Source organism: Narcine bancroftii, chromosome 2 (genome assembly GCF_036971445.1).
Source record: "Narcine bancroftii isolate sNarBan1 chromosome 2, sNarBan1.hap1, whole genome shotgun sequence".
Taxonomy (NCBI): Eukaryota; Metazoa; Chordata; class Chondrichthyes; order Torpediniformes; family Narcinidae; genus Narcine; species Narcine bancroftii.
The window spans coordinates 62,234,986-62,250,198 of record NC_091470.1 but is presented as its reverse complement, the minus strand read 5'-3'; the positions used below and the strand labels follow the sequence as shown (position 1 = coordinate 62,250,198).

The window sequence follows — 15,213 nt, the reverse complement described above, 5'->3', positions numbered from 1 at the left end:
TTTTGGCTAGTTAAGATTATTTTCAGTGCTGCAGGGAAGGGGGAGGAAGGTTGAGGGTGGGGGAAGGATGGGCAGAATCCACACCAGAATCCAATTAATAGTATTCACTCAGTCTCCTATTGGAATTAATGGTGGAAAAAACCTGAACATTTCCTGCCATGTTTCTTGTCTAGTCAAGAATCTTGTGAACAGATTGGCATCCTGTCAAGCAGGACAGCTTGTGTCACAAGGAAGGGAGAGATTGTATAGAATAGAGGCTTTTATGAAGAGAGTTCTAGTGGGAGATGAATATGTGGGTAATTAATTGTGGAAGTCAAAGTCCAGACCACAGAAGGGAATGGTTTGACAAGTTGTCCGGATCCTCACAGTTCAGCACCAATGCTCTTAATACACTTACCTAACAGACTTTACCTCCTTTAATCTGTTAGGTTTCAGTGAATCTTGATAAAATGTTTGGAAAAATTTTCCATCTGACCCATCTCCAAAGAGGGTGTTAATCACTAAACATCTGGCTGATATCCATTAATGTCAAAAGTGGACAAAGGATCTATTTTGTTTCTCCAATACCCAGCAATTCTTTGGGATTGAAATTTGACCAACACGTCTATATTGCCAGATAGGCCTCGTGTCCAATATCCTCCACTGGTATTATTTTTACATTATTTTTAAATGCACAGGAAAAGACCAGAATTGTGAACTCGGCCAGCGCCATCATGAGCGCCAGTCTCCGTTCCATTGAGGTCATCTGTAAGAGGCAGGATCTTAAGAAAGCAACTTCTATCCTCAAGGATCCTCACCACACAGGCCATGGCCTGTTTTCACTGCTTCCATTAAGAAGGTTCAAGAGCCTGAAGATGAACAGCCAGCAGCACAAAAAAGCTCCTTCCCCTCTGCCATCAGATTTCTGAATGGACAATGAACCACAGACTTTACCTCACTTTCTTGCAGATTTTTAATAATTTATAGTAATATTTACACCCGTTTATAAAAACTTCCTGACATGTTCATGACAATAAATTCTGATGCTGATTAACATTTTCAATCATTGAATTTTTAAAACTTGATTTTTACTTCAATCATGGTGTCTGAATGGGACAATCAAAATCAGAAAGCACGAAAGTCTGCAAAGAAATGGAAAGGCTAGTAATTTGCATTAGTTATGTTTCAATATATGCAAATCAACATTTCATTCACTGAGATTCCGATGAATTCAACACGTATTTTCAGTATTTACAACCAAAACCAGAAGAATGATTATTGGGCTAAAGTTAAAAATCTGGAAAGCTACTGTATCAAAATTGAAAGGTGAAAACATCTTCAGATCCACTCCAAATAATCATGGTCACCCAAGCTACCCCCGACTCACATTCAATCATGGGTCTTTCTTCTTTCCCATCCTGTTGAAAGGTATTGCATTCATATTAATGATTGCATTTTTATCCTGGCTTTATCCATCTATGTGCAATGACAAGTTGCTGCCCAACCCAAATTCCTTCCATAATGAAAGAGGGTGTTATTCTTGCAATAAGGATGTGATTATGTTTTGAAGTTGCATGTGTTGGGATTCCAAACACCATTTTCACTTTTATTTCTACATGATACGATTCATTGCTTTGAAAAATGTTTACTTGTAACATAAATGGCCATTCAGCCTATTAGACTAATGCTAGCATCCAAATCCATTTCTCGTACCCTGGCAAATTTCTACAAATGTATGGTGGAAAGTGTTCTGACCAGCTGCATCACAGTCTGCCAAGGAGACACCAATACCCCCAAGTGAAAAGCCTGCAAAAGGTAGTGGATACTGCCAAGGACATCACAAGAAAAGCCATCACTATGATAAAGAAATCTACAGTGAACTCTGCTATTAGAGAGCAACAGCCATCATCAAGGATCCATGGATTTCATTGCTGCTAAGTGGTATCGGTGCCTCAAGATTCACACCACCAGATTCGGAAACAGCTGCTACCCCTCCACCATCAGACTCCTTAACACAAACTCAATCAGGGGCTCATTTAAGGACCCTTATTTTGCACTTGGATTTTTTTCCCCTCTATTGCAGTTTGTTTACATCGCTTTATTTTCTTTCATGTGTACAGCATCTTTTTCTTACACTCCCAATGAAGTAATCCTGCCTTGCCCCAAGGAAAAACAATCTAAGGTTTGTATGGGATGTCATATGTACTCTGACAATAAATTTGAAATCTGAATTTCCTTGCAGCCCTACAACTTATTCTCTCTTTTGCATAGCCATCAATTCCCTTTTGATCCTTTATTCTGTTACTTACAATAAGGTGGGGGGTTGTCTCTTCTTTGGCTTGGCTTCGCAGACAAATATTTATGGAGGGGTAAATGTCCACGTCAGCTGCAGGCTCGTTTGTTGCTGACAAGTCCGATGCGGGACAGGCAGACACGGTTGCAGCGGAAAATTGGTTGGTTGGGGTTGGGTTTTTTCTCCTTTGTCTTTTGTCAGTGAGGTGGGCTCTGCGGTCTTCTTCAAAGGAGGTTGCTGCCCGCCAAACTGTAAGGCGCCAAGATGCACGGTTTGAGGCGATATCAGCCCACTGGCAGTGGTCAATGTGGCAGGCACCGAGAGATTTCTTTAGGCAGTCCTTGTCCCTCTTCTTTGGTGCACCTCTGTCACGGTGGCCAGTGGAGAGTTCGCTATATAGCATGATTTTGGGAAGGCGATGGTCCTCCATTCTGGAGATGTGACCTACCCAGCGCAGTTGGATCTTCAGCAGCGTGGATTCGATACTGTCGGCCTCTGCCATCTCGAGCACTTTGATGTTAGGGATGAAGTCGCTCCAATGAATGTTGAGGATGGAGCGGAGACAACGCTGGTGGAAGCGTTCTAGGAGCCGTAGGTGATGCTGGTAGAGGACACATGATTCGGAGCTGAACAGGAGTGTGGGTATGACAATATATGCTAATCTTTGAGGTTTTTCAGTTGGTTGTTTTTCCAGACTCTTGTGTAGTCTTCCAAAGGCACAATTTGCCTTGGCGAGTCTGTTGTCTATCTCGTTGTCAATCCTTGCATCCAATGAAATGGTGCAGCCGAGATAGGTAAACTGGTTGGCCGTTTTGAGTTTTGTGTGCCCGATGGAGATGTGGGGGGGCTGGTAGTCATGGTGGGGAGCTGGCTGATGGTGGACCTCAGTTTTCTTCAGGCTGACTTCCAGGCCAAACATTTTGGCAGTTTCCGCATAACAGGACGTCAAGCGCTGAAGAGCTGGCTCTGATTGGGCAACTAAAGCGGCATCGTCTGCAAAGAGTAGTTCACGGACAAGTTGCTATTGTGTCTTGGTGTGAGCTTGCAAACACCTCAGATTGAAGAGGCTGCCATTCGTGCAGTACCGGATGTAAACAGCGTCTTCATTGTTGAGGTCTTTCATGGCTTGGTTCAGCATCATGCTGAAGAAGATTGAAAAGAGGGTTGGTGCGAGAATGCAGCCTTGCTTCACGTCGTTGTTAATGGAGAAGGGTTCAGAGAGCTCATTTCTGTATCTGACCTGACCTTGTTGGTTTTCGTGCAGTTGGATAACTATGTTGAGGAGCTTTGGGGGGCATCCGAGGCGCTCTAGTATTTGCCAAAGCCCTTTCCTGCTCACGGTGTCGAAGGCTTTGGTGAGGTCAACAAAGGTGAAGTAGAGTCCTTTGTTTTGTTCTCTGCTCTTTTCTTGGAGCTGTCCGAGTGCAAAGACCATGTCAGTAGTTCCTCTGTTTGCGCGAAAGCTGCACTGTGATTCTGGGAGAACATTCTCGGCGACACTAGGTATTATTCAATTTAGGAGAATCCTAGCGAAGATTTTGCCTTCAATGGAGAGCAGCGTGATTCCCCTGTAGTTTGAGCAGTCTGATTTCTCTCCTTTGTTTTTGTACAGGGTGATGATGGTGGCATCACGAAGGTCCTGAGGCAGCTTTCCTTGGTCCCAGCAGAGCTTGAAAAACTCAGTTTGGCATGCAGTTTTGCTGCCAGCCTTCCAGACCTCTGGGGGGATTCCATCCATACCTGCTGCTTTGCCACTTTTCAGTTGTTCATTTGCCTTATATGTCTCATCCTGGGTGAGGACCTCATCCAGCTCTAGCCTTAGGGGATGTTGAGGGAGCTGGAGCAGGGCGGATTCTTGGACTGAGCAGTTGGCACTGAAAAGAGATTGGAAGTGTTCTGACCATCGGTTGAAGATGGAGATCTTGTCGCTGAGGAGGACTTTGCCGTCTGAGCTGCGCAGCGGGCTTTGGACTTGGGGTGAGGGGCCGTACACAGCCTTTAGAGCCTCGTAAAAACCCCTGAAGTCGCCAATGTCCACGCTGAGCTTGGTTCGTTTGGCGAGGCTAGTCCACCACTCATTTTGGATCTCCCGGAGCTTGCGCTGAAGATGGCTGCATGCACGACGGAAGGCTTGTTTCTTCTCTGGCCAGGATGGCTTTGTAAGGTGAGCTTGGTGGGCAGCTCGCTTCTTTGCCAGCAACTCCTGGATTTCCTGGCTGTTTTCGTTGAACCAGTCCTTGTTTTTCCTAGAGGAGAAGCCCAGTACCTCTTCAGTGGATTGCAGTACGATAGCCTTCAGCTGATCTCAGAGGGTTTCAGGGGACGAGTCCTTGAGGTGGATTGCATCCTCGAGCTTTGCTTTGAGGTTTGCCTGGAAGTTTCCTCTCATTTCGTCTGACTGCAAGTTTCCAATATTGAACCTTCTTCTGCCGGGGCCGGGGCCAGGGCTACCGCCTCCCCCTCGCTTCTGCCTGGACCGAGGCCTCCGCCTGCCTCACTCGACCGAGGCCACCGCCTTCCCTTCGCTTCTGCCCGGACCGGGCCCTCTGCCTGCCTACCCTCTGCCCAGACCGGGGCCGCTGATGCTTTCCCTGTGCCCGGACCGGGGCCACCGCCTCCCTCTTGCTTCTGCCTGGACCAGGGCCTCCGCCTGCCTCACTCGACCGAGGCCAGGGCCTCCACCTCCCCCTCACTATCCTTGTGAAGTGGAGGGAAAAAAGTACCAGAATGAAACCCATGTTGACATAGAGACAATGTACAAACTCCACACAGTCAGTGCTCCGATCTTATCAAGTCACTAGAGCTGTGATGTAGGAGTACCAACTGCTTCAGCAACATACCATTATGATGTCATATACATTTAAATATTGGATTTTAATTTTCAGCCCACAACCACATGACACCCAATTGACCTATAACCCCCAATATGTTTCAAAGTGGGAGGATACCAGAGCACCTGAAGGAAACCCACACAGACACAAGTTAAACTCCTTACAGACAGCATGGGATTCAAATCCTGATCCCGATTGCTGGTGTTGCAACATCAATGCACTAACTGCTATGCTAACCCTGCCACATGTTTGTACATTTGCCATAATGGTATTTTTAGATTGGTTTGCCTTAGTCAGTTATGGTCAACCATGAGTATACACCTCTGTTAGTCACTGCAGAATGGACCAGGGCACAAGCCAGGACAGAGTTGATATGGAGATCCATATGTCAGACCATGCAATAGGACACCCCCCCCCCCCCACCCAATGACAGGTCCAAAGGAAAGGTTAATACATTTTGATCCCAGCAGCATCGCAGGAGTTACTGAGCTGGTACCCAGTCCTATTCTCATGGAATTCCTACAGATTTTCAGGAGATTTTCCCCCCCATTAGTGTGATCTGGACTCACTTTAGTTGCAAAAATGAAAGTGTGTAATTATGCCCATTTAATTTCCAACCTGCTAGATTTTCAAGGTTTTCACATCGGAGGAATGACACCATGTGGAAAGTGGATTAACACAAATGAGAATGATTGATGTGATTGAGAGATTTGCAATGAAAAGATTGAAAGGAGCCATTATGACGACCAGCAATGAGCCATGATCAATACAAACATTTGGTACAGGAACTTCAAAATGAACATTATATTGTGTAAAACAATTATTCTGATCATCAAACTTCTCTAAGCCTGACAAGTATTTCTTTGTATTTTAATAGTTTATTTTTCTTTCTTCACCAAAACCAGAAGAATGATTATTGTTAGACCTACATGTTGATTCAGTATCCTTCCTCTCCTTTACCATCTATGGCTTTTAATGCTGTATCGATAGCAGTCTCCATCACCTCCTATGCCCTTTGGTTCCAAATACTCAAAAGGTCCATGTGAAAAAGTTACCACTCTCACTTTAAACACCTACCTCTGGTCTAGACTCCCCTTCCCTGGGTCAAAGATTTGGACTTTAAAAAATCCCTCATGATTTTGTAGACCTCAGCTCCCCACATTCCAGTGAGAATAAGCAGAGTCTATCTAACCTCTCCTTATAATTACAGCCTCCCCTACTTTTCAACAACCTTGTCAATCTCATCATGATCCATGTTCTTTTGGACAATTTGGTTAATACGGTTAATAGCTTTGCAATAAAAAGATCAGTTTCCTTTTGCCAAGCTGCCTTGTAAGTAATAACATAGCTGCATCTTCAACCTGGCCTTATGGATGTATGATAAGATTAATGGACAAACCTACCAAGTGTTGAGTTTTTTTTTTAAATTCAAGACAGTCAATGCAATATGTATATTAAAGGCACTTACTTCCAATATTAATCAAGGAAGCGATGATGCCTGAAGGAATTGATGCAAGCATCTGTGCAGTGTTTGAGAAGGATAATCATCACGTACAAGCAGCTCGCTAATTACAAAGGGAATAAATTATACTAAGGGCAGCTTGCAGCCTTTAATTTTTGTCTGGTGAATGGCTGGCAGTAACATTGCTGAGTCATAGGTAGGAGAATTCACTGCAAAAGCACTACAGATTTCAACTAGAGCAATGCAGTTTTCAATAACAGAGGGAAAAAGCTAGACAAATATCAGGTGGAAGGTTATCGACTAGAAATGCTGTTTATTGCTCTCTCCACAGATGTTGCCTGGCCTGCTGAATGCTTCAACAATTCTGTTTTCATATCAATGCATATGAAACAAGGCAGGAGTTGGCCATTCAGCTCCAACATTGAATAAATAGTTGATTTTAGCCTCAGGCTATTCACCATGATCTGTGGTTACTCAGGACCAAGAACCCAGTTGTCTCAGCCTTGAATAGGTCAAATATTGCTTTATCCATATAGCTTCTTACATTTGCCCCTGCAGCTGCACCTATCTCCCTTTGGGTCCAGTTTTCAAGGCCTGGCTGCTTCAGTGACTGGGCCTAAGGGAGTAGTTCCCAGTGGCCTGCACCCACACTAGAGGCTTTGGGGAGCAGAGGCTAAGGAAAAGTGCTACAGGTAGGAACAGGCAAGATCTTTTCATAATAACCCAGGGTAGACAGTGGAGGATGTCAGCAAGAACAGGGGTATGCTCCATTTGCAGGATGTGAGAAATCTGGGACAGCACAATTGCCTCTGAGGACTACACCTGGAAGTGCATCTAGCTGCAGCTGATTGGAGCTGGATAAACTCCAGATCATTTGGTAGGCAGGGAAGTGATAGAGAAGAACTATAAAATAGTCACACCCAAGAGGAAGGTAATTGGGTGATTGTTAGGGAAGGGAATAGTTAGTTAACATAGGGAACCCCTATGTATACTGTTTTTGATATTGAGTTTAAAAAGGATTACGAAAGATATAGATAAATTAGAAAAGATAGCAGTATTGGAAAAACATTCAAAAATTGCAGAGGATAAATGTAGGCATTCAATAAAAAAGTACAATGTAAAACAATGTAGAACAGAGGAAATTATTCTTAGAACTAAACAGAAATACTATGAATTAGGGGAAGATCTTATATTTTTGGTTTGGCAATTAAAAGCAGAACAATTAATGGAGAACAATTAATGCAATTTAACGAGATAAGAGTGTCATTTAAACCACAAGAAATAAATGAAAATTTTGTAATTTTATGAAAAATTATACACTTCAGAATCACTACAGGATGAAACTATTATAGATAACGATTTGTCAAAAAATAATATTGCCCAGATTAACTGCAGTAGACAAAGACAATTTGGATAGACCATTTACTGAACAAATTAAGGAAGCACTCAATTGTTTACAGAATAATGTCTCCTGGAGAAGATGGATTTCTTGTGCAATTTTATAAAGAATTTAAAGATTTAATAATAGAACAAACTTTTAGGCTACATGTTCTTGCAGAATTTTTTCTTTTCATTTAAAACAGCAATAACTACAGTTATTCCCATAAAAAGACAAATCCAATAAAATCAGCTTCATATAGATTCATTTTGTTTTTAAATGTTGATTGTGACAAAGATATTAGCAAATGGAATAAATGTCTTCTTGAATCAATATAGATTATATAGGTTTTGTTAAAAATAGTAAAGCTTCTGAAAATATAGTAAGATTATCAAGTATAATTAATTTAGCACAAAAAAGGATTTGAATGTTGTTGCATTGGATGCAGAAAAGGCTTTTGATAGATTAGAATGGGATATTTTATTTAAAATTGCTAAGCAAATTTGTCTTTGAATTTAATTTTGTAAACTGGATAAAAGCACTTTATAAAAGCCCTAAAGCTAAAATACTAACTGGTGGGAAGATATCACAATCATTTAATTTTAATAGATCAAGTAGACAAGGATATCTTTCATTTCCAGCCTTGTTCACTTTAGCTATAGAATCTATCACACAAATAATCCATATAGATCAACAGTTAAAATGTTTTATGGTAAATCAAACAGAACAACATTAGTTTATTTGCAGATGATGTGTTGGTATATTTAACTCAACCACAATTATCTTGTGAAATGATTTTTGGATCTTTGAGCATTTCCTAAAACAATCCTATATTCCCAACCATTATGTAGTCATTTTTTTTGTAGTTTAGTATACTTTTTAGTGGGGGTAGAAGGGGTTGGGGTTTCGATGGGGTTCTTTTGTAGTTTTGTTAAATTATTTTTTCTTTGAACAAATCCACATTTATTTTAAATCAACATTCATAACAAATAAAAAACATTGTTAAATTAAATAAAAGTCAAAAAGGATGAAAATTTGTTCTAAACAGAAGATGAGGTAACCACCGCTGCATAAAATATGGCAAAAAAAAGTGGGAAGCAAGAAGATTGGGAAACTATTAAAAGTCAACAGAAGGCAACTAACAAAGCAATAAGGGGAGAAAATATTAAATTGTTGTGTTCAGAATAGGTTTGACAGGTTCAAAATTGAATCAAGGCTGGATAAGAGTTATCACCATATAGGAGAATTCACAAAAGGTCACACTCAGATCAATCTGGAATAATACACAAATAACTTCATATCAGGTGCAAATAACTTGCTGCTGAACATTCTCAACTCCTGATTGGGAATGCAAAGGTTAAGCACATAATAGACATCCACCCATAGACACAGCTCACCAATAACAGTACCAATTAAATGGGGTTCAATTTCCACAGTACCCTTCCACCCCACCGACCCCAGCATTCTAACAACAAATTAATTACAACCAACAAGTTTATCAAATGAAGCTGGTCTCCAGCATGGCACATAGCTCACAATCTAGGACAGGCCAACCTATGGCATCCAGCCTGGAGATCAGTGATGGTCTCCACGCATGAGTAAACAAAGAGCCCAGAAATGTCATGTGCTGCTTTTTTAATGCAGGGCCATCCACATGACCTGCAAAAAACATTAGATGTCAGGCTCACCCATGGGCAGATCTAGCAAGAGATTGGCACCTAGAGGACCAATCACACATCAGGTGCAAGGGCCATTCATGCATCATCTCACATTTAGGCAGATATTGATTGGTAGATTTGATTTCCAATTAGTTTCCAGATGGAGGTCACATTATTCTCTGCAATCCACATTCCCACCAGCTTCCAGAGGTCATGATCCACAATCCACACTACAGAAATTTAAAGGCAAAATAGCCAGCATAAAAAAATGTGAAATGTTAATTGAGGTACACAGACCAAATGAGAGGCAAGGATGGACCTTAGACTGCTGTAAATGACGCTGGAGATAGATACAAAAGGTCATAGCTTTAGGCTGAAAGAGGGAAACATTAGAGGAAAGTTTTTCACTCAGTAGTAGAAGTGTGGAATGAGCTGCTGTATGATGTAGTGAACGTAGATTCAATTTGGAGTTTTAAAAATAAATTGGATAAATACATGGATAGGAGGGGTCTGGAGGGTTATGGAATGAGAATAGGTCAGTGGGATTAGCTAGTTTTATTGGTCAACGGAGTCCAGAAGGGTCAAATGGTTTTGTTTTTTTTCTGTGATGCTCGATGGAGAGTTAATAATGGGAACAAAGAAATAGCAGACAAACAAGGTTTTTTTTTGGGAATCGGTCTTCACTATGGAAGGCACCCCCAGTGTACCACATGTTTTAGATTATCAAGCGGTGTAGTTGAAGGTGATGGAAAAGTTGAAAGGTCTAAAGGTGGACAAAACAGATGAACTACATCTCAGGGTTTTGAAAGAGGTAGCTTAAGAAACAATGGAAGCATTGGTAGTGATATTTCAAATCACTAGATTCTGGAATGATTCCAGAGGATTGGAATGTTGAAAATGTCACTCGACTCCAAGAAATGAGGATGGCAAATATCAGGAAATTATAGGCTAATTAGCCTGACACATTTAAGATATTCTATTTCTCAGGAAATTTTGGAAAGTCATTTATATTATATAATGATGTATTTAATATATTTAAACATCTATAATGCAAATACACATTTAATTAAAATTTGGGTTTAAAAAAATACTTTGTGCTGTCTGGAATTTAGTATCAGAGCTGGAACATCCAGAGATCTGTTTTTATTTGCAAAAGTGAACAGTCACAGGCAAATGAGTGAAGCCATCAGGCCATACAGGTGCAAATGTAATTGGCAGCATGAGAGAATGATATTGGACACAAAATGCAGTTACACCTTACCTAACATATCTTGTTTGAAATGGGCACGAGTGCAGGGATCAGTGGATTGATGTTGAAGTGACCGTTGAATGTGCTGCTTGGATTTTTAGCACTGCTGAAGGTCTGTATATTAACTGATGTGATTCACAGATGTATTTTGTGCTTTGCAGCACAGGTGGGTTTCATCTTGCACCTCAGCCTTGATTGGAGAAACTATCAACATTCTGCAATTTCCTCCAAGTGATCTCTAAATAAAATCAACAGGATGATTTCACCAAGATTGCCTCAGGCCAGATCAAAGGAAAATTAGACCAACATTAGGTGCATGCTTAATTTGACTCTGCAGCTCCTTTGAGAACATATCCAATGAGGAATACTTAAACTGACTGTACTTTGATAAGAAAGCATGGTGGAGCTTTTTGTTCTGTTGCAACCAGACTGCAATACCTCAAATATCTTCACTTCAAGGGTGAATGACTACTGTTTGGAATTTTTACATCACAGGCTCACTTTTGAGCAGTTGCCAAAGATTTGCCAACATCATAGTTTTGATGCAGACTTTAAATGAATGCTCCAATAAAAAGAGACGATATCAGAAAGTTGCTAAGATTTTGTCAGTAGGTCAAAAGACTAAAAAGTTACAATTCAGTTGTCAACTTGAAAATGCCATCACAATCTCACTTTTCAGCAAGCCTTTATGTAAGCTTTTGGATTAAAAAATTGTAGGTGGCTGCAACATTGAATATTCCAATGAAACTGGTAAACCAGCTCCAGGCCAGGAATAAGGCAAAGGTTCACTTGGTATCTACATGACTACAACATTGGCTCCTTTGACTTATTTTTATACATCGAGCCAAGTTGCAGATGGAAGTTGCAGAATGTGTTCAAATTCTGATGGATAATGTCAACAGCATCTTAAAGGAAATATTTACAGTTTTTAATTAATGATTGAAGAATTTTACATTAAAATTGAGGATTTATAGTAGTGCATTTTGGCATTGCACTCTTACTTGGTTGAATTCCTATTAGAATAAGGAAGGAGAGGTAGCTACACAGCCTCGCATCTGTTTAAAGAAGCTATAGGATCAGGCAATTTTACAGTTAGAGTTTTACAGCATGGAAACAGATCCATTGGCCCAATATGTCCATGCAAACCATTATCTACCCAGGTTGAACACATTTGCCCTCATTCAGCCCATATACAGTACCTCTTATCCTTTATTTTTTTTATATACCTGTCAAGATATCTTGTTACACCTGTACTCACTATCACCTTATTCCTGATATCACAGAGCAAATATTCCAGAGAAATCAAGATCAGGATGAGATCAACATCCACTAATTAAATGGCAGACCAAAATTGGCCTACTCTTGTTCCTGATTCTTATGTTTGCAATGACAAGTGAAAATTCCAAAAATGCCATTTTACCAAGCAAGCAAACCATAGAATGCTACAGCACAGACAACAGGTCATTCAGCCCTTTTATGTACCAACCATTGCTCGGCTAGTCTCAATAACCTACTCCCATTTCATAACCCTCCAGACATTTCCCATCCATGTATCTATCCAATTTATTCTTAAAACTCGAGAGTCTGCATTCACCACTCAGTGAGTAAGTTCCCCCTAAACCTTTCTGCTTTCACACCAAAGCCATGAGCTCTTGTATTTATTACTTCAAATCTCAGTGGAATGTGCCTACTCACATTTACTGTTTACACTCCTCAATTTTGTAAACCCCTTTCAAATCTACTCCTTTGTTCCAAGGAATAAAGTCCTAACCTGTTTAATCTTTCCCTGTAACAACTCCTGAAGACCTGACAACATCCTAGTAAATCTTTTCTGCACTCTTTCAATCTTATTGATATCCTTCCTGCAATTAGGCGAGCAGAACTGCACACAATACTCCAAATTTGGCCTCACCAATGTCTTGTATAACCTCAATACAAGATCCCAGCTCCTATATTCAATACTTTGATTTATCAAGGCCAAAGCTTCCTTTACAACCCTGTCCACCAGCAATGCCACCTTCAGGGAACAATGTATCTGCTTCCCCAAGTCTCTTTGCTCTTCAGCATCCTACCATTTACAGAGTATGTCCTTCCTTGATTTGCTTTTCCAAAATTCAATACCTCACACTTGCCTGCATTAAACTCCATCATCCATTTACTGGCTCATTCTCCCAGTTGGTCCAAATCCATCTGCAAGCTTTGAAAGTCTTCCTCACTGTCCACTACACCTCCTATTTTTGCATAATTAGCAGAAATACTGATCCATTTTACCATATGATAATCCAGATCATTGAATATAGACAACAAAACAATGGACCCAACACAGATCCCCAAGGCACACCACTCACCACAGGCCTCTAATATGAGAAACAACCATTCACTACCACTGTTTTCTACCACAGCCAATTTTAAATCCAGTTTACAACCAGTCCATGTAGACCTAGTGTCTTAACTTTCTGAAGTAGCCTCCCATGTGGGACCTTACTAAAGTTCATGTGGACAACTTCCAGCCTTTCCTTCATCGATCTTCTTGGCAACTTACTCAAAGAACTCTACAAGATTTGTTAAACATGACCTACCATGTACAAAGCTGTGCTGACTGTCCTTAATCATCCCATTGCTGTCCAAATACTTAAATATCCTATCTCTCTGAACCCATTCCAATAATTTACCTATGATTGACATCATGCTCACTGAGCTATAGTTATCTGGTTTACCTTTGGAGCCTTTCTTAAACAACAGGACAAGGTGAGCTACTTTCCAATCCTCCAGCACCTCTCCCATGGAGAAGGATCCTGTAATTTCAACACTTGCCTCCCTCAAGGTCAGAGGGAATATTATATCTGGCCCAGAGGATTTGTCTATCTTTATTTGCTCTAAGGCAGCAATCAACTCTTCCTTAATCTCCATAGGTTTCTTGACACTTCTGTTTATTGCCCTTCCATCTGTATGCACTAGGTTAGTTTATTGAGTAAATATTGATGCAAAAAAAAGTTTTCAGATCTCCCCCATTTCATGAGGCTCCACATATAATTGACCACTCTGATCCTCTAGGGGACCATTTTTGTCCCTTGTAATCCTCTTAACATATCTGTAGGAAAGCTTCAGATTTACCTTCACATTACCTGCCAAAGCACCCTCATGCCTTCCTAATTTCCTTCTTTAATATTTTCTTTCCACTGCAAGTACCTCGTTTGCCCATTGTTGCCTATACCTACTATACAGCTCTCTTCCTAATCATATCACCATTATCCCTTGAAAACCAAGATTCCCTATGCCTGTTAATTTTGCCTTTAATCCTGGTCAGAACATACATACACTGCACCTTCAAAAATCTCACCTTTGAATACCTTCCACTTGCTGGACACATCCTTGCCAGAAAACAGCTTATTCCAATTGACTCTTCAGAGATGCTTTCTCATTTCCACAAAATTAGCCTCTCCAATTTAGAATGCATTTAGAAAGAGCAGATCTATCCTTATCCACACAACTTGAAACTAATGACATTATAGTCGCTGGACCCAAAATGCTCACCTACACAGACTTCTGGCACCTGACCTGCCTGGTTCCCCAATTGGGGATCAAGTATTGCATCCTCTCTCAATGGTACCTCTACATATTGATTTATAAAATTTTCCTGTACACATTTGACAAACTAAGCCATCCAGTCCTTTTACAATATGGGAGTCCAAGTCAATATACAGAAAGTTAAAAATATTCTACCACAACTTTATTTCTTATAATGGTCTGCTATCTCCCAACAGATTTGCACCTCCAATTCTCTCAGACTATTGGGAGATCTATACTACAATCCCATTAGCGTGCTCACACTTCTTCGATACTTTAGCTCCACCCATATGGCCTCTGAAGGCAAGTCCACAATGCTGTCCTGTCTACACACAGCTGTGATAGTTTCCCTGACTAACAAAACTACTCCTCCCCCTCTATCACATCTGAAACATCAGAACATTGAGCTGCCAGACCCTCCTGCAGCCAAGTCTCACTAATGGCAATAATGTCAAAATCCCACATGAAAATCCTGAGCTCCCTGAGCTCCTCTACTTTAACAACACTCCTCACATTGAAAGAGATACATCTGAGATCATTCCTATCATGCAGAAACTTGTGCTTTGTCTTTACATGCAGTCCACTCATGACCTTTATTGTCCTCCATCTCACTAATTACTCTATCACTCAGGTCCCCCTCCACTTAAAAATCTAGTTTAAACCACCCAGAGCAGCACTAGCAAACCTAACTGCAAGGATGCTAGTCCCCTTCCAGTTCAGATACAAACTGTTATGTTGGAACAGGTCCCACCTTCCCTGGAACCAAGCCCAATGATCCAGAAACAGGAGGATGAAA

General features: G+C 40.9%; 1 protein-coding gene across 1 annotated transcript in view; it reads right to left on the bottom strand.

Moving 5' to 3' along the window:
• The window catches only part of LOC138752870 (uncharacterized), a 56,011-nt gene extending 42,251 nt beyond the window's left edge, over window positions 1-13,760 (bottom strand). Inside the window, exons 1-5 of the mRNA XM_069915486.1 lie at window positions 13,430-13,760; window positions 12,115-12,121; window positions 9,632-9,661; window positions 4,771-4,969; window positions 2,289-4,571 (exon numbers count right to left, since the gene is read on the bottom strand). Of these exons, the coding sequence (XP_069771587.1) occupies window positions 3,783-4,571; window positions 4,771-4,969; window positions 9,632-9,661; window positions 12,115-12,121; window positions 13,430-13,760 (1,356 nt within the window). The 3' untranslated portion in view covers window positions 2,289-3,782. The remainder of the gene's footprint in view (window positions 1-2,288; window positions 4,572-4,770; window positions 4,970-9,631; window positions 9,662-12,114; window positions 12,122-13,429) is intronic.
• Window positions 13,761-15,213: the final 1,453 nt, after the last annotated feature.